At 40.1% G+C, this 23,628-nt stretch overlaps 2 protein-coding genes across 2 annotated transcripts; both read left to right on the top strand.

The window, feature by feature from the left end:
• Positions 1-1,684: 1,684 nt before the first annotated feature.
• FGF19 (fibroblast growth factor 19) lies at positions 1,685-9,929 on the top strand. The gene is made up of 3 exons (XM_063293177.1): positions 1,685-2,066; positions 2,535-2,638; positions 8,069-9,929. Exons 1-3 carry the CDS (start codon positions 1,823-1,825, stop codon positions 8,396-8,398), a joined length of 678 nt encoding a protein of 225 aa, XP_063149247.1. The 5' UTR covers positions 1,685-1,822; the 3' UTR covers positions 8,399-9,929.
• A 6,011-nt stretch (positions 9,930-15,940) lies between these two features.
• LTO1 (LTO1 maturation factor of ABCE1) lies at positions 15,941-21,366 on the top strand. The gene is made up of 5 exons (XM_063289597.1): positions 15,941-16,097; positions 18,168-18,273; positions 18,468-18,538; positions 20,902-21,019; positions 21,167-21,366. Exons 1-5 carry the CDS (start codon positions 16,039-16,041, stop codon positions 21,233-21,235), a joined length of 423 nt encoding a protein of 140 aa, XP_063145667.1. The 5' UTR covers positions 15,941-16,038; the 3' UTR covers positions 21,236-21,366.
• Positions 21,367-23,628: the final 2,262 nt, after the last annotated feature.

The raw sequence follows: 23,628 nt of genomic DNA, 5'->3' as shown, positions 1-23,628 counted from the left end.
TTAATTAGTTTAATTAGTTAGTTTTCTATCAGTTAACACTGATAGAATTTTAGTCAATCAACTGATTTAACATTAGCTTTCTTCACATATAACACAGTGCCAGGATTTGTTTATATCAAAGTTTGCTGACCAAGCCTTAATGGCCATGTTTTCACATATAGTAATACTAAACCATAATGAAGATTTTCACACCTTGCTTCAAGTCAAAACGAAGCATCCACTTTATGTTTTAATGTGATGCATGAGCCCAGTCACTGAGCAAGGGGAAAGCATGAGAAATTTCTTTTACTACACAGTTCAAAGGAGTCCTCCTCTGTCCCATAAGGGTATAGCAGCCTTCTTCAGTCTGATAGGACAACTTTCAGCATTCTGAGTCAACACGGCTGCAGTTCTTCCTTCCAATCCATTTGGAATTTTGGGTTTGGAACGTTCCTCATCATACAACTTTGCTAATTAAACCAACCTTCAGCTTCCCACATTATTTTCCAAGCTAACCTCGGCTAATCTGAAGCCTTAAGAAGGATCTCCCTATTTACCCTGGAGTGCCACCCAGAGGTTCATGATGTAATTTCTGTCCTCGGAGTTTTACACTGATGTGTAAGCTTGTATTAGGAGGGTTTTACGTGCCTCTGTATATTTACATATACATATGCACCCGATTTGGAACTGATAATACAGATAAGCCCAGAGCTAGCTAATTCAATGTTAGGTATAGATTTTAAAAAATACACTTATATTGGCGGTTTCTTTAAACTCCTCTCAGAAGGAAAACACGCCCTTTCCCTCATCGGGGCTGCCTGCCGGTGAGGGTCCTTGGTTTGCAGCTTTCCTCGATTCAAGGCGCTGTTGCATCAGCCGACGTGCTTGGGCACCTTGGGGAACAAAGACGGGGTGGGGGAGGCGATTTTCCGGGTCATTAGCAATTGCATTCAGATTTAAACTTCCTTCAATCGTCCCGCAGTTCTTCCCCCCCCCTTCCCCCCAAATGTGTGGGCTGTAATGTGTAAGCGCCTTTTCCTTGCTGCTATAATTTCGACAGATGCTCACGTGGAAAGGAGGGTCTATTTTGTAGTGTTTGAATGCATCTCTGCATAGGTGTGCAAAAACCGAACACAATCCCTTCCCAACCAAACAGGCTTTCCTCTTTATTTTTGAGGAGGGAGTTATGCGTGAGATCTTGTGGGGAGGGATGCGACTCCGTAAAGAGTCCCCGTCTCGCGCGCTTTCTTTGCACTCTCCAGAGGTTCCCGCACTTCAGCTTTCCACGCGGAGCTCCCGGCTGTGGCTATTCTTTACACCTCAAGCCTTAAACGGATTGGGAGGGCAGCCGGGCAGGGGAAGGAAGAGACCCTGAAAGCCTCGGAACGATAATCCCACCGCCGACGGTAGTTTTCCTCTCTCGCGTCCGATCCGAGGCAGCCCAGGAAGGCAGGGCGAGTTAGGGGCTGCCGCTGGAGATCAGGAAAGCCATCCCGACTCCGCTGTAATGAAAGCCTCCTCATCCCAAAGCTGGTCAGAAGCCGAAGCCTGAAGGGTGTCCCCTGGGCAGTGATGTCATCCAGATCAATACGACGGGGCGGGAATTGGCTGGAGCACTTGCTCAGGAGCTGGGTCTATATTGGAATCGGTATTCGCCTTATCGATTGGGCTGACAACGGAGAGCTATAAAAGGAAGGGGCTCGCGCGGTGCTTCCGACATTAGCTCCCGAAGCCCCGCCATCCCCCGGCTTGGCTCTCTCCCCGACTCCAGCGCGGGAACATCGCGGCGCGGTGCTTACGGCCCCTCGGCTTGGAGAGAAGCCCGCCTGCCCGTTCTGCCAGGATGGGGCTGCAGCTCGGCAAAACGCGCGCCGCGCCTCTGGCTCTGGCTCTGCTGGGCCTTTGCTTCGCTATGGCGGTCAAGTCGGTGCCCCTCGCCGATGCTGGACCGCACGTCAACTACGGCTGGGGGGAACCTATCCGGTTCAGGCACCTTTACACGGCCAGCCGGCACGGGCTGTTCAGCTATTTCCTGAGGATCCACGACGACGGCCGAGTGGACGGCGCTGCTAGTCAGAGTCGACACAGTAAGTACCATCAGCGCCCCGACATGGGTCCTTCCTCCCGGGCTTGGCAAGTCTCAGCAGGTCAGCCTCCCCGACGTCCCTCCCCCACTTTCGGAAGCTGACGCTTTGGCTCGGGGAGCTCCCCTCACTCGCGGCGTCTTAAGCCAAGCCGTTTCGCCCTCTCCCCTTTTCGTTGCCCTTTGAATCAGCGGTCCCGCCGACCGGAGCGCCTGAGGAAAACCCAAGTCCTGAAAGATCTCCGGGCCTTGGGACTTTTCTGCTCCCCCGATTACGCCAGGGACTTTGGAGGGGGCACCCACCCGACTGCCCCCTCCTCTTTACAGAGGGCCCTCCTTTTGTTCATGGGCTCGCTCCATCCTTCCTGAGGAGGACGCGCGTGTGAGGAAAAAGAGATCCGTTCCCAAAGAGCAATTTTCCCGCCCACGGAGTATATTAATCCTGCGTCGGTTTGTTTGTCCCGCGGCGCAGGTTTGCTGGAGATCCGAGCAGTAGCGCTTCGCACTGTGGCTATCAAGGGCGTGCACAGCTCTCGCTACCTGTGTATGGAAGAAGAAGGCAGGCTGCACGGGCTGGTAAGTGACTAAGCCGGTACGTCGACGGGGACAGGCAAAGCCTTCCCTACGTATCCTTTCCTCCCAGTCAGAAATTGCTTTGTCTGCCTCTCCGCTAACAGCCAGGCCAGACGCGCCCCACCGGAGGACTCAGACAAGTCGCGCCACGGCGCTGAACGTGGCGGGAAAGGCGCTCTTTTTGGGCGATTTAAAGTAAAGGTTGTACTGTGAAAGGACGAGTTTAACTTGGTATGTAATCTGGGCTCGCCAGAGAAGAAAAGGAGGGAGCCTTCACACAGGATCGCCAAATACTGCAGGACAGGAGCGCATGGGTTAGTTTAAACTGAATTTTGGAGCGAATAGTGGGATGAAAGGGAACAGCGCCGGTGTTTGGCGCTACTTCTGCAGAGCTGTGGCAGCCGAGAGGCGGACTCAGCCACATTCCAGAATTTAGACTACAGACTTTTTGTTTGTTTACGTTTCTTTGGGGACCTGTTTTCAGGCTCCAGGCAGAAGAGTAGATCCTTATCGTGCTCTGTCCTTACAGCAACCTTTGAGGGAGGGGAGGCTGAGAAATAAGAGCATAAATCCGAGAGGCCACCCAGTAAGCTTGCTGGCTCACTGGCGATTTCTGTCTGGGTTCCCCGCATCCAAATACAACTCCCCCTCATTGCAACCACATTAAGAAAGGAATCTGGACATTGCTTTCTTTATTGAATAACGACTGCTCCCTGCCCTCCTGGTTTCCTACTATTTCAGTGGGCTTTGTAAAACATTAGAGTCATAGACATGAATTCACAAAGCTGTCTGTTGGTTATTCTCCTCTAGTACGGGAAAATGGGATTGATTCATTATAGAGCCTCCTCCAGGTGGAAAATAATAAAAGTTAGGTGCTATTCAGTAAGGCCCTTTACACATATTGCTTAAGTATCTCCCATGGATATCTATTAAGATGGAGTGTTGGTATCAAACATAATTGTACAGGAGCTAGAGTTGGTATTAGAGCAGAATCCTTGGAAAAAACTAACCATTGACTCCCATCTACTGGTCATTTGGATCTTTGCAGCACAGGCGTGGCATCCCTAAAACAGATTTTTAAAAAACCTGCAGAAAGGGAAGTGTTGCAGCCTAGGAAGCAGGATGAATAAGAATAAACAGAGAAAGAGACAGAAGCTGGAAGGCAGAGCAGGGTGTTTGTGAGTTTCCCAGAGTGCTGCTTGTCTCTGGCTACCTCCACCCTGGAGCACCAGTCATGGGGTTTGCTATACAGTAGCTGAGCTGCAAAACAGTAGACTAGATGTAAATGAGTCCAACCCTTATGATGTGCTGAAAATCCAGCAATTGCTTTACATGGTTTGTGAACCAAATCATCAAAGGTAGCAATAATATGATTTATGTGTCTAAGAAAGGGATTTCTGCTTATGTAGCTTGGTGAAGAGCTTGAATCGCTAAGGTCCACATTGTTCTCCTTTTCTTTAGATTTAAAAAGTCCAAATGACCAATGTTATAAATAAGAAATTCTTTTATAGGTGGTATAATGAATGAGGCATTAAATATTAACTTAAATGCTTTGGGTCTTTCTTACTCAGTTTACATCACACGAAATATGGGAGTCAGGCAGCATAGAAATGTAATAATAAAGAAATATAAATACATAAAGAAATTCCCTAAGAAATACTAATAGATAGCAATGGTCATCCCTCCATACCAGCTCAGTGTTATGTAGCTCCATCATCAGGGTCATACAAACAAGGTTATTCTGTCCTATTAAAATCAGTGTTCCTCATGCAAAGGTTTGTGTGTGCAAGCTCCATTACATTAAACTAGAGACCTCGTTCACCTACCCTGAATTGGACAAGCAGAACCCACATTTTTAATCATTGTTTTATTTTAATTAATTAATTTTTATTATCCCACCTTTATTATTTTTATAAATAACTCAAGGCGGTGAACATACCTAATACTCCTTCCTCCTCCTCTTTTCCCCACAACAACAACCCTGTGAGGTGAGTTGGGCTGAGAAAGAGTGACTGGCCCAAGGTCACCCAGCCGGCTTTCATCATTTTTATCCTGTTTGTTTTCATTGGCCTTACATAGTTGATGACACAGCAATATTTTTGGCTCACTTTTTTTGTGGGAAGGACATTCTTCATTGTTTTAAAGCAAAATTTTACCCCATTTCCACTCAATTCCCCTCTCTCCTAGGAAATCACATTGCTGAATGTTGTCAGGATTTTTTCTTGATCATCCCAGACCTGGGATCTTCCCATACAAATGGCTGCTTTACTTCTGCTGTTCATGTAGGTGCTCTTCCATAGGCAATATATTTTTTAAAATGTTTCTTACATGCTTTTCAAGATATAACTTTAGATAATTATGATCACTGCTTCCATTCATAATGCTCAGCCTGTTATACTAAAATTCAGCTCTATTCAAAAATAAAAATATATAGTATGCCTAAAGTTAACTTTTTAATAGTAAATAGAGATTGAACAGTGAGAATCAAATCCGATCTAATTTCTGCTTGTAAACAGCAGATAGTACAGTTAAAAGCTATCTCTTGATTAAAAGAAGGATTAGCGTTTCTCCTCCCAAAGTATAGCTTATCTATGTAATTTCCTTGCAATTATGTGTATTAGAACTAAACTTTGCTGGGCACACCAGGACTTAACTGTATTGCACTAAATAACTCAATTAAATTCTGAATTGTGAGCTTGTTTTTATTTTAATCTGTCCATTAATTAATAAAAGAAAAGAGGTTACAGCCCTATACACCACAGAGAGGTAATTGTTTGGTGGGCTGGGACCACAATATTATGTTTGAAGCTGGATAAAAGGCTGCAATAATTGGGACAATTTACTTATTGCTTAAGGCTTAGATTTACAGTATATTTCACCTTTCCCCTCAAGTGCTCAAAAGCAGTGTACATAGTACCCATTCCTCCAGTTTTCTCCACAAGACTGTGATGTAGTTTTGCCTGAAAGATAATGAGTGGCCCCAAATAATTCAGTGAACTTCCATGGCTGAGGGAGGATTTAAATAAGGGTTTTCACAGTCTTAGTCAAACACGTGATTGGAACAGGATTTTCTGTCTTTCCTTGGGTTTGTGGTGTTGGTGGGAGGAATTTTGGACTTCTTTCTTTCTCTCTTTTAAACTGTTGAGTCTATTGTAGGGCATGCACTACCATTTTTGCATATTCCCCACCTCAAAATGGTGGGAAACCATGGCATTGATTTTCAAAGTTGTGCTATTAAATGACTTTCATGACAGCAACTTCACATTTCAAGCCACTGCTAATCTGGGCAAAGAGTAAACCAAATGCCTGATGATCCAATCTATTTGTGAAGAACCTCTATTTTAAACCTATTTAGTCTCTCTGAAGGAATTCTACTATAAAATATTCAGCATGGTGATGGGATTTTCAGTCTGTTTTATGTAAGTCAGATAATGGTATATTTAGATGCCTGACTGAAAAAGAGCTTGTGCAAGAACACCATTTCTCTTATCATTGAAGCTTACGTAATCAATACTTTTTTTATTGACCAAGAGTTCAATTACCTCTAATGACTGAACGAGAGTAACACCAGAGTTTTAAAAAAAACAAAGGTGACACAAAGGGACTAAAGCTTTCTGAAATGATGGCCACGTTCTTCATGGTGTTAATATTTCTAAATTAAGAATGAACACTTTTGTTTCTGTTGCTCAGAATATACAGTATAACAAATATTCCATTATATTACAGAACAAATTTTTATTCCAGCTTTCCCCAGTTGGTGCTGTCCAGATGTCATGGATTTCAATTTCCAGCATTATGTCTAGGTCTTTGGGGAACTGAAGTTCAGTGAGGGCAATATGGGTTGGGAAAACCTGGATCAGCATGAGATGGCAGGAAAGAGTGTTTTCTGTAGATCTTTCCTGCGGTCTAATGATCATCCAGTTTTTTAAGCCCGCCAGAATAGAAAAGACTGTCTTACTTGGCAAAGTCTGTGGGAATTTCTCAGTGGGAAGGCATACGATGCTTATGGTTCCCACCAAATGAAAATAAATAAATAAAATTTATATTTCTTAAAAGGCAAAAAACCCACAAACCCTTATGTTTCTGTTAGGTTGTCCTGAAATAAGTATTGGGAACTAGGCGCATTACCAACTGGGAAAAATGGCTGGATGGCACTGCCCTTAAGCAGATATTGTGCAAAAGTTGTTTTGGCATCATGGAATAGACCTGAGATGTGCAATTTTTCTGGGCCAAGGTTTGCAGCTGATCTGAGTGGTATGCCAGGGGATATTTTGCTAAAAGTAGTTATTTTATTTCATTTGTAGTTAATACAAATTAAAAGTATTTGAGAGGACTAATTCTAATCATTGTATGTAATACTTTTCTCTTTCTGTCATATTACAAATTAAGATTTGGTAACTTTTTACCAATTTGGTAATTGTTGATCTTTGAGGGCTGCACCTAAGATTTCCAGGCTTGATTCTGTTCTAGAGCCTTAAGTTATGTATCTCTAGAATAGCCTTTATAATAGTCTTTACTACATGATTCTCATAATTCAATTCGAACCTTTTGCATTTGTGTTGCTATAGAATATAGAGATCCCCTTATAATCTAGGGCAAGGGTAGACAAACTGGTATGTACCAGATTGTTTTGGTTACAATTCTAACAATTGTTTACCATTAGCCATGCTGCTAACACTGTTGAGAAGTGAAGCTCAAAATATCTGGAAGTTACTTGATCTATGCAGATGCCAAACTGAGATACTGAAAGGACATAAGTAAGTCAGATTGAGCTTACTTATTGACACTGCTTATTTGTCCCATTTGGTCTTGAAAAAAAGAAACTCATTCAGTACTTTAACCCATAATTAAGTCTTGCATGACAGCATTTTAATCATGCCCCAGACTCTTTTACTATGAACTTTCTTTCTTGTTTTCCAAAGCAACTGTTCATACCCTCACAGAAGCATTCAGTTCAAGCTATCATAATCCCTCCCTCCCTCACTCCCCCCCCTCTCTCTATATATATTTGCATAGTGAAAACAAAGCTTCTGAAGTATGAGCCATGAATTACTCTGATGGGCAATCAGGAATTTAAAATGATTCTTTCCTTCCAATCAAGTAAAATTGGAGAAATCGAAATGAACCTTGTTATAAAATTGATCACCATTCCTTAGTATCTTGTCACTGAATATGTTAGTCTGTATTTAGTTATAAATGCTTCTCATAACCTGACATATAAATGCTTCCTCTGTTTCTTTCTGAGGTCCCCTAAGATTATCTTAGCTCTGTGAAAGGAGTCCAATTTAATCTCACTAGGGAATACAGTATTTAATTATCTTGTTGCCAAATAGATAATTCCACTGATTATTTGGATAAACAATGCTGTTTCATCTGCCATTTAAGAGAATTATAAAGCTCATATGTAACAATGTTCACTTTTTTTCTTTTCAGCTAATATATACTACAGAGGATTGCTCCTTTGAAGAGGAGATACGTCCAGATGGCTACAACATCTACAAGTCAAAGAAATATGGAATATTGGTGTCCTTAAGTAATGCCAGGCAAAGACAACAATACAAAGGAAAAGACTTTCTTCCACTGTCTCATTTCCTACCTATGATGAACACTGTACCATTGGAAACTACAGGTTTTGGAGAATATGGTAATTCCAGGCAGTATTTGGAATCTGGTATTTTCAATCAACCAGTTGAAACTGACAGCATGGATCCCTTTGGTATCACTTCTGAAGTATCATTAGTACAAAGTCCTAGTTTTGGTTAGTAACTTGGGTTCCTTTGATTAGACTTTATAGAGGTGGTATCAAGAGGTTAGGATTATATTTCTTGAAGTGGTACTTAAAACATGAAAAACATGTATAGATCTGGTACCACCTTAAGCAATACTAATTCCAAGAAAGCTACATTCACTCACTCTTTGTCTCTCACACGCAAAGTACTTAGAAAAGTTCTTACTAAAAGTTTTATTTAGGAATGACAAAAATTCAAAGCCTACAGAATTTCTTTTGCTTTGGAAGATCTTTGGAAAGAAAAACCCATGGAAATTTTACTTTACTGCTTCATTGCTTCCAATTACCTCTGTCTCAGTGACTGCTGTTCATTCAAAGAATGGATAATTCCTGTTCAGTGTAGTTAAACAGAACAGTGTTAGAAATAAATTGGCAACAACTAGGTAAACAAAAAGGGCTAACACATTTTGATGCATGCTAGATCTCACTATATTTTGTAGACTTCTGCTGTTGTTTTTAAGGAAATTAGCTATTGGAAGGTAATTATCTTTATTAAGCTGCCTGATACAGACTTGAGGTAATATAAACTCCAATTAATAGGAGAAATTAAATAATAGGACTGTAATGTTTTATTAGCAAGACAATGTTGTTGCTAAATGCTAATTTAGTTTGTTGCTAAATGCTAAGACTTTCCAGTGATGTGAGTTTCTTCATCAAAGAGAACAAATGCAACTGCCTGAAGAGCTAAATTTTTGAAAGAACAAAAGTGGTTAGGCTGCTATCTGGGAAAACAAGCAAAAAGAGATGCAGCTAAATACTTCTGATTTCTCTGTAGATTGACTAACTAAATGTTCGCTTACTGAACAATGCTGTAAAACTAAGACGTGTGCTTCTTTAGCCATGCCATATACAAAATCTATATTTAGTTTGAATCATTCATTTATAGATAGGGTAACTTTGTCCAGACTGTCTACCACAGAATACTATTTTTCTCAATGAAAGTAAAATTAATTCTCAACAAATACAGCCAACCACATTTCCCCCTAACCTGTTACTTTCCTGATGTGCTGTGATTAAAATTCCCAGAGTTCTCAGCCATTGACTAATCATCTCAACAGCTCTAGGCGGGGGAAGGCCGGCTGAATAGATGAAAGCTGCCATTTACTGTAGGAAATGTTTTGGATATAGCCCAGTTTGTTTTAAATTCCAATTGAATATGATACAATATCATCCACATTAAAGTTAGCAGTATTTAATACACATTTTCTGTATAACGACTTATAAGATTAACATTTCAATAATTACATGGTGGAAATTTGAAATAAACTTTGGAACATTATTCTTTTTAAAAAGTTCTTGTATATAGTACTAAGGCTGTACAGAAGTCAGAAGGAAACATTTTCTTGAACTAGCACTTCATAGCCAATGCTCTATTTATGATTAATTTATTAAACACATACATCTGTTTATTTTGTTACTGTATTTATACTTAAAGGTATATTTATGTATTCCACTTTTGTCTTTTTTAACACTGGATAAAATGTAGTGGATTTTTGTAATCTTAAAATGGTGAAAAAACAAATATTTAAGAGTTGTGTGGAAAATTGGTAGCTGTAGTATGTAACATTTTAATAGAAATAAAATATAATAAATCATTTGTCACCCTGGCTTTCTTTAACTGATAACACATGATTGAACCTTTTAAAAACATTTAGCCCAGTAAAAGTTGTGATCTGAATATATCAAACATGCATACAATTTTATTCAATCATGAATCAGTTTATTTTGATTCATGCATTTATGGGTCAGGTCTAAAGAACTATCCAGCACATTGAAATCTTGTCTGCAAATGCTATGATTGTACTCTGCCTCCCCTCTCTCCAGGGTCTCAGACCCTGGATAGTTTCAAGACAATTGTTGCAACCTTCAATACCCAGATACTTGCCTCTTTACAATAACTGGGTTTTTTAGAATTTGAAAGTCATTAGCAATATCCTTACCATAGCATCTTAACAAGTTGCACTGACTCCATTAAGTTTTCATTGTAGGCAAGTTTATGTGGAAGATAGCAACTATAGATTAACATGGCATTAGTTGAGGCTAGCCCTTCTAACCCGCCTTTGTATGACCTTATAGTTCAAAGGAAACCTGGAATATCCATAATGGATTAGTTAGTCATTGATGCAATTGAGTAACATGTGGGAAACTTCTTAAAAATTCTGTTCTAGAAGGAAGGTTTTCCTGTCCTGCAATACTGATGTAGTACTCAGCTTCCTTTGATGTACTCAGTAATGACTACAAGATAAGATAAAGTAGAAGGAATTGTTTGTTTCTGCACTGCAAGGTACACCCCTATCCCCATAAACTCAAATGTGTTCCAAGTCCTAGGTTATTCCTTCCCCTTTAGCAAGGAATGCATTGCTTTGAACTATAGATTAATTCTTTTTACCTGCCATTTTGTAAATTTTATGTTAAGAGAAAACTGAATGAAATTCAGTTGCTAATTTGCCTGGCGAAAGAATGCAATTTTTTCCTTTTGCATTGCAGATATGCTTGCAAAAAGAAAAGAGTAACCTAACTACTAAAATAAATATTATGCTTACTTGGCTCTACAGCAATGAATCAGATTTACAATTTAAGATAGTTTTTAGTAGAGTTTAAAAGTGAAACCTGCAATATAATGCTACATATATTCTCCTAACAAGATAAGCTAAGGATGCTAGCTATCTATGCCCTCACCTAACATTTTAGTTTTTCTAATAGCTTTTGCCCTTTCTGTGTGGCTCCCAAGCAATGGAATATATTTTCTTTGCCTTTCTGCTTAGTGGGATCCTTGGTGCTCTCTGAGCTTGGCTGCTTGCAGACGTTTCATTACTCAGCTAGGTAATTTTATCAGTGCAACGTCTGCAAGCAAAGGCACTGGCGATGTTACCTTGTCGGGTAATGAAATGTCCTCAAGCAAACAACCAAGCTCAGAGAGCCCCAAGGACTCCACAGTTCAGCCCTGAGCTACAGATGTTCTCTTTCTGCTTAGTCTCCATTTTTTTCACCATTATCAAAGGAGTTAAGACCTCCTTCAGCTAGGCCTTTTAAGTTAATTAATGCTTATTTTAATTATCGGTGCATTTTAAAATTAGCGTAATGCTTCATATTGTTTTGGTTTGTTTTTGTCAGTCTCAAACTACTCTAAGCAGTGTGTAAGAACACAGTAACATAACCAGTGCAAAACAACAAAGTACAACCCCCCCACAATACATATTATTATCATCATCATCATCATCATCATCATCATCATCTTGTATTTGGGACTAACAACTCTTGAACAAGCAGGTTTCTGAGCCAGGTTTTTACACCTTTCAGGAAGATTGTGAAAATTGGGGCCATTCCAGAACAGCTCCCACAGAGAATGCCTGCTTTTGGTCCCCTCCCATCATACCTCTCAGTAGGCAGGGATCCTTAACAGGCATTCTGTTTACTCAGAATGGGTGGGTTAAGCAGTCTTGTAGATACCAAATCTCTGAGCCATAAAGGGCTTTATAGGTGATAACCAGCACCTGGAATTTCATTCAGAAAGCCATTGGTAGCCCATGTAACTCCCACAGGAGTGCTGTTACATAGCAAGAATGAAGTTGTCCAGTAAGCACCAGGGCCATGGTATTTTACCCCAGCTGGAGTTTCTGGGTGGTCTTCAAGAGCAGCCTTATGTAAAGCAAATTGCAGTAATCCAAGCATGAGTGAACATCATCAGTACCTCTTCTATGTAAGGAAGGCCACAAATTGTGCATTAGCTGGAGATGTGCAAAGACCCTCCTGGCCATCTTTTTCTGAGAGAGCTGTGAGATTAGGAGGACTCCAAAAAATTATGGGCCTGCTCTTCATAGGGAATTGTAACCCCTTGAAGAACCAATTTTGGTACAACCCCAGTATTCATGGGCTTTTAAATAAATAGCTACTCTGTCTTGTTTGGATTGAATCTGAGTCTTCTTTTGCCTCCCCAGACCCTCTTTAGACCAGATCTCTAGACCTTGGGTCATGACTGCCCCTATTGGTAGTCATTGGTAGCCCCTATTCAAGCTAGGGTATAGATATACAACCGGGTACTATCAGTTTATTAATGATACCTTACCCCAAACTGGCAGATTACCTCCCCTAATGGCTTCATATAAATGTTAAACAGGATGCTGTAATTGCAATTCCCCACTATTATTTTCCTTTGCTTCTAAGTGGTCACAATTTGGCTTCAATTCTGTTGATAGCCATCACCTAACTTTACTGCTAGAATGAATGTTAAGTGCTTAAAGCATGTTTGTTCAACAGAAAGTTAAGTGTATGGTTTAAGTTCAGGTAAGTAAGAGTAAAGTCTAGGCTTCACATACAAACTGTAAAAGAAGGGGCAGGCAATACTTTTGCAGCTAAAATTCACTCTCCAAGAGCATGGTGATAACTTGATGAAAACCACAGTGCAGGTAAAAATAAATTTTCAGCTCATTTTTCTCATATTTTGGGGGTAGCATTAAGGAATTGTCAGGGCTTTTTAAATGAAAATTGTGCCACCAAGTCTTTTTCTTTTGTGTTGAGTTGGGGGGGGGGGGAGGGTGTCCACTGGTGGCCAAAAAAAAAAAGTTCCTGTACACTGCATATGAACTGTAGACTGCAGGTTGCCGACCTCTATTTTAAATTTAAATTGTACAGTACAACCTTTCAGTTATTTCAAGTTGCTCTCTATTTTTGAAAATTACCTAAGCAGCCCCTACAACCACAGTACAAAACTATTACAGCATACAGTGGTGCTTAAAAGTTTTGAACCCTTTTGAATGTTCAATATTTCTGCATAATATGACCTAAAACATGGTCTCTTCTCCAGGGTTGGAACTAGGGTCTGTGTCACCCGGGGCAAACATGGATTCCGCACCCATTTTGGTGCCCCTCCAGCGCTCATTTTGGCACCCCACCAGCGCGGCGCCCGGGGCACATGCCCTGGTTGCCCCCCCCCCCATTGCAGCCCTGCTCTTCCCCACACAGATGTTAAAACATCAGAACTGTACATCAGAAATTATCATAGATCACAAAAGATCAAGCATACATGGTGCTTCTGCTGATAAGCATGGTTCCCCCTCCCCTCAAAAAAATCAGTAGAACTGACAACTTTCAAATAAATGTTTATATTTTGTCTATTTTTTTAACTTTAATGTAGTTTGTAAATTCAGACATAAAAATATTAATGAAACTTTTTCCAATCTGAATAGCAAACAGTGTATCTTGTACTTGTCAATATAAGTTTCGTGAGCTGCAGTACACGCCAAACATCGGATGAAGTTTGCTGTAGCTCACAAAAGTTTATGCCTTTTAGCAATAGTTGTTAGTCTGAAAATGTGCTACCAGACTCCTTCTGATTTTTGGCTACTATAGACTAACAGAGCTCTCTTCGTACAATGTTTTCAACATTAGTGTTTGTATTCAGGGAGCAAAAGTAATATAGTAGTACACACCTTATTTAGCTTTCCAGGTGAAAGTTACACATTCTTTCAATTTTCCTATAAACAATTACAAATAGCTGAAGTAGGTGTTTACAGAAGGAAGGCCTGACTGATAACTTTAAAAAGATTACTCTTTCTTGTTTCAACAGATGAGATTATACATGTGTCTGACCATGGCACTTCAATGGCCATGTCTGGGACATTTAGCACTTGATAAACAACTGAAATAGCCATAGAGAATCTTTGCAAAAAAAGAGAAAGAAACCTGAATCCAGGATGATGTGATAATGAGGGAGTTGGGTTCAGACTGTGAGACTCAGGTTCAAGTCCCAGTTTAGCCATGGAATTCACTAGGTGATCTGAGGAAAACCATACTTCTTCCTTTAACTTATAGGTTTTGTCATGAGCACTGATGGTGAGCAGGAGGGGGCCCCTATCCAGGGAGGAAAACGCATGCATAGTTTAGAGGCTTTGAACTGTCCTTCAAAGAAACTCAGAGCAGACCCTCCTTGAGTTTTGGGTTTATCTTTGTGGGTTTCCCACGGTCTTTCAGTTTGGCAGGATTCTTACCTTCTGAGCCTTCAATAAACACTAGAGACCTACTCATTGTTTCAGCATGGTACTTCGCTCTAAGTTAGGTTTGTTGTGTCGTTGGACTATGGATGTATTAATTGTTATTTGTAAACCAATGGAAGTCCTTGGGGAACAAGTATCAGCCTCAGAGTCTTTTGTGAGATTGAAGACTTCTGGAAGTTGGAGGATTGTAAAAATGGCTATGGCACAGATCCGGCCATCCCTGTTTATTTGGCTTATATCCCACCTTTTGTTCAAGGGCTCTTGATGGTATACAGAGCTTTCCCCCCTGCCATTTCCTTCACAACAGCTGTAAAGTAGGTTGCAGTGGGGAAAATGACAGGAAGTACTAGATCAGTGTTTTTCAACCTTGGCAGCTTGAAGATGGGTGGACTTCAGCTCCTAGAATTCCACAGCCAGCACGGGGAATTGCCAAGTTGTCAAGGTTGAGAAACACTGTACTAATGAGTTTACTTCCTGGGAGACTGGCTGACCAGGTTGTGTTTGGAAATAGTTGCTCTTTTCTGAGCACGGGCTGTAAAAGCCATTTGCTTCCCTCTGAAGCAAACCTGAGAGTTCCAAAAAGCTGGAATATTGATTGGGAATAGGAAAAATCTTCCCCCACCCTTTGGAAAAAATTGAGAAAGATAACCTCAGGTGCTGATGTGAGTTCCATTTTAATGCGGACAGAGAAAGCCTAAGAGAGGCTTCAGAAAGTCAAGGTGGTGATAGCAGTAATAACACATTCCAACCAAGCTACGATGATAATGTATCTACTTCTCTGGCTCTGATGCTGGGAAAGGTGGAAGGAAAGAGGAGGACTAGCAGCAAGATGAATGGACTCAGTTGCAGCAGACATGGCTGTGCCCTTGGAAGTCCTAAACGGCCAATTTGGGGCACAGGCCATCATGGAGAAAAGCTATGTGACTTGATGGCACATAATCAAGCGATCACTTTAATGTTTATTGTAACCTTACGTTTTTCTAAGTTGCATTGCAATCCCGTTGAAAGAAAGGAAAAGAAAAAAAAATAAACTGGTTTATCTATCTGAACTACTCTACAACAGTAAATTTGCCCAACCAGTAAGGAATGATAAAAGGGAGAAGTCATGAAAGAAAATTCTTCTGTTATTAAACCAATGTAGTAGATCACCGATCCTTAGATATGGGCACAGTGAGAACAATTTAAGGATAAAAGCGTTCACAACGGAGTCAGCTATGATAGTGGCGATACTGTATCATCTCTGCCAAGCAGAATTCGGAAAATGCATCCAGCAATAAAACTCGCACCACAGTAAGCGCCACTTGGGAAAGCGCTCGAGAAGTGTGCAGGACACACGTTGCGCTGCCCCAGCAAACGGAACCGCACTCGCGCGGCCCTCGCGAGCCGAGGCCGTCTGTTTTCCGAAGGAGACTTGCTCCCTCTAGCCGCTAACCCGGGAAACAACGAGGCACGCCGAGAGACCAGCCCAATCCCCGAAACCGAAACGTGCTAGCGCCTTTGGCTATGACGTCAAGACGGCGCCCTTTCGGAGCGTGCGCAACGAGGCCGCGCTCCTTTGGTCCCTTCGGCTTGCCATCGGTCGAGGGGACGAGCGCCGCAGCCTTTGGGGAGTCGGCGAAGTCATGGCGGCCGTTGAAGGGGAACCGGACGCTTTCGATGCTATAGTGATGGCAGAAACGAGGTAGGGCCTGTTCGTGGTATTGGCGCCGCCGCTCCCCGACGAGGAGCTTTCCCTCTTTCGCTTTGGCACCGAACGGAATGGGAGAGGCGTGCCTCTAGCCTTGGGAATGCCGAACGGGGCCAAGTAGCTGCATTCTGCCTTCGGCTCCTTCCTCGACTTTAGCGTATCTCCCGCGGAAAGCAGGAGAAACTCGTTGCTGAGGCTACGCGGGATGAAGGCTTTTCCGCGAAGTGGCTCCCCCAGCACCATTCGGTTTCGTGAATGGTCACTCTGACCAACGGTCACTTTCCTTTGGACCTCTCGCTTTAAAATGTCCGCTGCTCCCTAAAAGTTGCTAAATTCCAGTTTCCGGCAGCACTAACCGGCAAGGCCGTAGACCCTCCATTCTCGGTAGACAACGCAACCAGACTGATAATTCTGTAGAAGTTTGGGACCAACTCTCAGAGTCCCCAGCTAGCATGACTGGGCGAGAGAAGACTTGTGCACCGCAGAACCTTAGTTTTTGCTGCAACTATCTTGGGTCTCTGGAATCTCTAGGCAAAATGTTCTGTTTCTGCCCTGGAAATCTGTGGTTAGTGTTCTCCTTTTAAAAAGGGTTCTATGACTGGATTTACCTCTGTGTGATAGGAATTCCAATTTCTTTCTCTTCACCTGGTCTTGGAAGAGATGCAAGGATAGGGAAAAGTTTTATATGCTGAAGTTCTTCATACTCAATATAAGATTCGAAGGAAAAAAGCTTGGGTGAGAATTTGGGTCAGCAATTCAAGCTCCTATTTAGGAGGGAAACCATGTTGCAGGTGGTCTAGAAAGTTGGTACCCTTCCTGGGTTCCTCAAACTGTAAAATGAGTTGGCTCACAAGGATAGTGCTGTGTGGTGTAACTGATGATTTCTCATAGCTTTTCTCAAGATGGTGGCCTCCAGCTGTGTTGGATTGCATACCCCCTTCACCCCTCTCCTTAGCCATGCTGGTCAGTTAGGGCAGAAGTTGAGGTTCAGCAATGGAGTAGGCTTCATATTTTATTCCTTGTACAGTAATCTCTTTATTCCTCAGGGCTCATAATAACAACAGCTTGTTTTGATGCATCCTTATATTAATGTTTGAATTTAAAGGAGATAAAACTGTGTTTCAGTAATATTAGAAATACTATATTTCCTAAACATTGTTTTGCAACTTTAACATAGTTTTTTTTTAAGGCAGATAGTTTTAACAGATTGCCTAGTTTTTTTTAAGTTAGGCATAAAATAGTCTGAAGTGACAGAATTATTGCAAGGTATATTAGTATACAGTACAGGTTCAGTTACATTGTACGTGCTGTACTAATCAGTTAAGTTTTTTGGGATGGCAAAAGCCATAATTGTGTTACATATTTAGGAAAAGGAAAATAAATATTCATCAAGATGACGATGCAGGCCTACATTAGCTCTACAATTTGTTACCCTTGTAGCGTAACAAATTTAGTTTTAATCTGATTACATTTCATTCTGTTACAGAAACCAATCAAATTCTTGCTGAGGTTTTCATAGACAGCTGCATTAGAAATATAGTGCCATAGAACGTCAGTTACAATGTTGCTGTGCATTTTTTAGAGTATGGGAAATTATTAGAGTGATCCTGTTTTACTGTGGATTACAAATGGAATGAGTTAAATATTTTACATTAATGGAATTCAGTTCTTGTACAATTTGTTGAAAGAAGAACCTCAAGAGAAGCCCCTAAAACATTATTTACTACTGTAATCTATGAAAGTCCAATTTTAAATTCTTATGAAAATATGTAATTGCATTTTTAATAGAACACAATAGTATCAAGAGTACAATTCTTAGCATGTCAATCAGAAGTAAGCCTTATAGAATTCAGTATGAGTATCTAATTCTCAGTATGCCATACCTTGCAATCTAAATGAACTTATGTTTAACCAATGTTTTGTATAACTATTGCTTAAATCCTTTTGAAATTGATTGGAATGTACTGGATTATTTGAAATAAACATGCATAACAACTGAATGCAAGGATACATTTATTGCTGCTTCAGGCTTATATGGCTTGCTCTTTCAAAATCGTTCCACAGATTTCATGGTGAAGGCTATCGGGAGGGTTATGCTGAAGGAATCCATGCTGGTGTTATGGAAGGAAGGCAATACGGAGTGCAACAGGGTGCCAGCATTGGCTCAGAAGTATGTTTTAAAATAAAATCAGTATTTTGATTAAAAGGAGTAGTATTCTCTTCAATGCGTACAGGCTGAAATGTACATTAATCCTTAAAGTGAATTTTGTAGTTTCGATAGCTCTGTAACTAGACTTTAAACGTATAAGAAATAATGTTAGTGATTTTAAAACAAAATAAAATAATCAATTCTCAAATTTATAGGTAGGGTCATACCTTGGTTTTGCAGTGATGTGGCAACAGTTGCTTTGGAAAACATCAGATGAAAAATACAGGTAAATTTGGGGGTGGGGGGAATCATTGTTTCCTTGTGGGTTGGATCAAAATTCTGCATCCTGAATATGGAACAACTTCTTTTTGTCAAGGAAGTTATCTGATCCAGTGGGAATATCTCATTGGAAGAATGCTGATTTTGGAGAGAGACTTTTGTCATTTCTCCTGCTTTGCTGGAAATTTGCTCTGGAGGATTGAAATAATGTAGAACTGGTGGCTCTGCCATTGTGAAATAACGTAGAACTGGTGGCTGCAGAAAAAAGAGAAAATCAGTACCCCCCCCTTTTTTTTCTCCCTTTTTGTCAGTGGCAACATTCTCAACAGATCTCTGTTCAATATCTTATTGCTGATAGAAGGACATTCTATATTCAAATGCTTTCCTCATTTCTCATGGATTTAGTTAATTTCCAAAAAAAGAACTGCTTTTCCTTTGACTAAAAAATCAGAGCAGGCTAGAATAGTAAGGCAGACAATATTGCAAGAGGAGATGAAGAAGAAAATGGTGGCAGCCTAAAATGTACATTAAAGTACCTGATGGAATTAGACTGTGTATGTGTCGTGATGGAATTACATAACACTGTTGAAAGATCATATCAAACTACCAGCATGATAATCATTAGATATCACTTTGATGGTGTTTCAGCAACCTATGCATGTATCAGAAACATTATATTTTTAGTTCAAATTTTGCGGGGAACCTTATTACAGAGGGCATGCACTGCTACAGATAAGGTGTGCTCCAGATAGGTGGCATTGTTTAATCAATGGAAATTGGAGCACACCAACCCTGCCAGATTGAATTGATCAGACAAATACTATGGGAGGCAGGCAGTCCCTTAACCAGGCCCTATGCCATTAGTGATCAGCACCTTGAATCACACCCAGAAGCAAATTGGCAATCAGTGCAGCTTGCGAAGCAGAGGTATTACATGGGCATACCAAGGCACACCCATCATTGCCTACGCTTCTGCATTCTGGACCAGCTGAAGCTTCCAGGTGGTCTTCATGGGCAGCCCATGTAGAGGATGTTGCTGTAGTCATGCCATGAGGTGACCAGGTCATGAGTAACTGCTCTAGGAAAAGGTGCAACTGGTGCACCAGATGTAGCTAGGCAAAAACCCATCTTGCTGAGCATCGCTGTAAGTCCAGGAGGACCCCCGAATTGTACACCATCCTTGATTGGGGAAGTGCAACCCACCCAAGATCAAAGCTGGAATATCCCCAGATCTGGGTGATCCAAACACCCACTGCCTCCAGGCACTGGAACAGAACCTTAACAGCCTCACTTGGCTGGCCCGGAGTCAAAATATATAATATATAATCAGCATACTGATGATACCAAACCCCAAACTGGTGGATGACCTCACCCAGCAGTTTCATGCAGATGTTGAAAAGGAGGGAAAGACAATAGAACCCTGAATCACTTCCTCAGGATTCACCAGCTCAAATAATCTCAAATCACACCACCTCAGCCTGCTCTGTATTATTGTAGCACATCGGGAGTTTCTTGGAACTGGTGAACTATTCAGATAATGTGAATTCAGTTTCCATTTCTTCTTTCTTTTATAGAGATTATTTTTAATTGGCAAGAATCCACTAAAGATCTGAGAGAGGAGATCATGTGTAGAAGAATATCTTTGTTTTATTATTTGGAATTTGCCATTTTCAATAGTTTGCGGGGGCAGTTGGCCTGGATTAAGTCCTGTCCCATCTCTCAAAATAAAAGTCTATCACTCTTAATAGAAGAGAATGAAACGCCATTCATGGGTAGGTTATTCCAAAATATTCCATATATGATGAAATACTACAAGACACAAATATAGGCACGCTTGCAGGTGTTTCTGGAGTGACTTCCCATTACTGGTGGCAGTGCTGCCTAGAAGAAGATGTGAATTTGGAGAAGGATTGAAATGAGAGATTTGATATAATATTGATAGGGAACAGATATTCTGAGTTATCACTGGTAGATTGGTGTGGTTGCATCTGCTGCTGCTCTATTAATGGGTGTAAAGAAGAAAACTCTGTGAGTTGAAATTGATCCATAGTTCTAAATGGTCTGAGTGTCTTTATTCCAAGCTATATAATTTGTCTTTAGAGAGACCACTGATTCTAAGTGCTGTAGTAACAGATCATGTGGAATGGTTTCCTACATTCTAATGTCAGGGTATTATTTGAGCCACTGTTACAGCAATGACTACTTTTATTAGTGATAGTGAACAATAGTCTTGGTTTCTGAGTTGCCCATCTTGTCAGGGTAATGTTCGAATATGCATGGGTAGTAAAATACATTAAAACATAGGCCTGTACGTAGATGGACCTTGAAAAATCAGTGTGTGACATTATTGTTAAATCAATTTTGTTTCAGCAAAAAGATAAAAGTCCTGGAGCTGCTAATAGAGATGATTCAAAATTTTCCTTTGGACGATCCAGTCTATGGCAAACTTCAAGATGACTTGGAGAAAATTAGGGGACGGTTTAAACAAGTATGTGCCCAATTTCATTGTTGGAATACAAACTCTATTCATCATAGAACAATATCATTGTAATAGAGCATAACTGAGGAACAGAGGGTGATAGTTATCTTAATTAAAACATTAACATCTCCATATTTCTTTTCTTTTTTTTTTTAGGTTTGCTCATTACTGCATATTCCATCTGATTTAAGACTTGGTTCTGAGAGAATTCCATTTTCATTTTGAAAGCAACATGAAAAGAAAATTTCTGCTGGATATAAAAAAGTGGTTAAATCTCACACAGAGGTGAACATCTTTTATTTTCTGCCCACTGAGCAGAAAACTAACCTTTTAAAAGGATAAAGCTAATAATTTCATTTTATGCTACTTGAGTTGTATCATTGGTTCAGTTTGTACACTCAGGCTCAGCTTGAGGACTTCATGGCTAGGCCTGTCGGTTAACATGCTGTTTCAGAAATTCATGTTACACATTATTAGAGAAGATAATTGGGCTACAAAACTTCAGTTACATAGTCTATGACCACCATTTATATTGAAAAGGTGACTAAAGTGTTTTAAGGATTCTTTAAGTAGAGTTTGTAAACACTCTGAAGAGTGCCTTCCTAAAATATTCTGTTGGAGGTGGGTAAAATACATATTTCACTATAGTAGTGCAAAAAACACAAATCTAAAACATGTTATCAGTATATCTGTATTTTCAGAAGTATAGCTGTCATCTCTGGATGTGTGCTTTATTTGTAAATTAATTTTGGATGCAGGCCTGAAGGCTCACAGATAAACTGATTTTTCTGTCAGTAGCTTTCTTTTTAGGAACAATGGTAATCATCATCATTATCATGAAGGCTCTAAGATATTTGCTGAAAATAAAACTGTATTTGGAAGAAACAGGTGAGGACCTGTAGAGATTTTTGTAGCTTGCAGAAAGTGCCTTCAGTGGCCAATCTGGCACCCTCCTCCTCCACATTTACAAATAATTTAAATGGAAAATTAAGGTGAAATTCATTTGGCTTGGAGGCTTTGGGGCATGTCCTTTGTGTCCTGTTTCCCTCTTATTCTTTTCCTGCCCTTTGGCAATTGAGAGGAAATAAGTGGCAGACTTAACTCTGCCAGTCCAAATACAGACTGTTGTTTTGAGTACTGTTCTTTGTTGTTATCACTTGAAGTTGCACAAGGAACAGCACATTTATGTATTTATTTATTTATTAATTCATTTTTAAAGCATGCTTGCCATCTCTCAGGCCCAGGTCTTCCTGGGATGGTTTACAATGTGTATAGACAGTGTATTAGAATAATAATTAAAATTCAATAAAATAATCAATGCAATAGTTAAAGTAGTAAGAATTCCAGTGTAGCCTGTATTGATCAATGGAGCCCTGAAAGCATAAAAACTCCTTTGCTTGGCACCAAAAACACAATAAAAGGCAGCTCAGGGGGAGCATGGCTGAAATTTTGTTTTGAAGTTCCAGTGTTTTCCTCCATGCTTTGAAGTCCAAAGATCTACTGAGTTCTTGTCTTCAACATTCTCACTTTTTAAATAAAAAGAGTAAAATGTTTTTATCTTTGCTTCATTGGCTTGTGAACAACACTATAGTAACTACATCATGGGGATACAAGATAGGTTCAGCAGTTTCCCATTTCTTAAAACTGCACTGCTGTGCCAATTGTATTCGCTGCTTTGGGCTGGGAAGGATCAGGAGAAAACTGGATTGTGTTAAAATGCTGCTAGATTTCTTTGTGCTGTACTTGCACAAGTAAGATTGTATTAAAATTTAAACTGTTGAGATCTTAGAAACTAGCTGGTTAGGGCCACCTAGTGGGAACAATAATTACATCAGCTTTAACATTTAAAATTCCAATGTTCTCTTTGGAAATTCCAGTTTAAAAAAAAAAAAAAAAAAAAAAATTGGCTTTAGGATGAAAGTTTTTGTTTTGTTTTTAAAAGATGGAATTACAGTGACTGAGACAGTGTTTGCTGAAATAGCTGAATGTTCTTCATTCACATATTCAAAGTTCTATTATGAAGCTTTATCTGTAACTGAAGTTACACCCATAATTGTACTCTGTTAGTTTTATCTGTTGTGTTGATCATAAGGTGGCCAAATTCACTGCCTGCTTTGTGTTATATCCTGATATTTGTACTAAAATATTTTATTCAGATTGATTCTTGTGGTATTTCAGTCTGTTATTTAAACTGGAAATCTGTGGAACATCTGTTTAAACCCATTTATTGATACAGTTTTTACTTTGGGGAAAAAGAAAACTAATTAAAAGAGTAATATGGAAGCACAAAAGAAAATGAATCCTGTGAAGAGAACCCTTAATCATACACCTGTGTAAGTGGTGTCTGGAAAAGCAGTTTACAAATAATATGGCTGATTCGCAGTCAAAATGGGTGCCTTTCAAGAGTTCTTTCTAATCCTCCGGAAACACTTCTGGGTAATGCAGGAGGGAGAAAGAAACAGAGTGCTCTGTGTGAATAGTTCTTTGTTCAAATAATATGATAAGAAAAAGTTTGTGACACCTAGAACAGTTGTTCATTTTGAGGATGTCATTTTGTTTGCATATGACTTTTTCCACATCAGATTATATATTATTAAATACCAAAACATGATTATTTA

The sequence above is a fragment of the Candoia aspera genome, chromosome 1 (genome assembly GCF_035149785.1).
Source record: "Candoia aspera isolate rCanAsp1 chromosome 1, rCanAsp1.hap2, whole genome shotgun sequence".
In the NCBI taxonomy this organism is placed as follows: Eukaryota; Metazoa; Chordata; class Lepidosauria; order Squamata; family Boidae; genus Candoia; species Candoia aspera.
This window is presented reverse-complemented; position numbering and strand designations above follow the sequence as displayed.

Coding starts and splice junctions, on each gene's coding strand:
- FGF19 (XM_063293177.1), top strand. CDS start 1,823: ATGGGGCTGCAGCTCGGCAAAACGCGCGCCGCGCCTCTGGCTCTGGCT. Junction 2,067..2,534: donor TGCTAGTCAGAGTCGACACA/GTAAGTACCATC, acceptor CCCGCGGCGCAG/GTTTGCTGGAGATCCGAGCA. Junction 2,639..8,068: donor AAGGCAGGCTGCACGGGCTG/GTAAGTGACTAA, acceptor TTTTCTTTTCAG/CTAATATATACTACAGAGGA.
- LTO1 (XM_063289597.1), top strand. CDS start 16,039: ATGGCGGCCGTTGAAGGGGAACCGGACGCTTTCGATGCTATAGTGATG. Junction 18,274..18,467: donor GTGCCAGCATTGGCTCAGAA/GTATGTTTTAAA, acceptor TCAAATTTATAG/GTAGGGTCATACCTTGGTTT. Junction 21,020..21,166: donor TTAGGGGACGGTTTAAACAA/GTATGTGCCCAA, acceptor TTTTTTTTTTAG/GTTTGCTCATTACTGCATAT.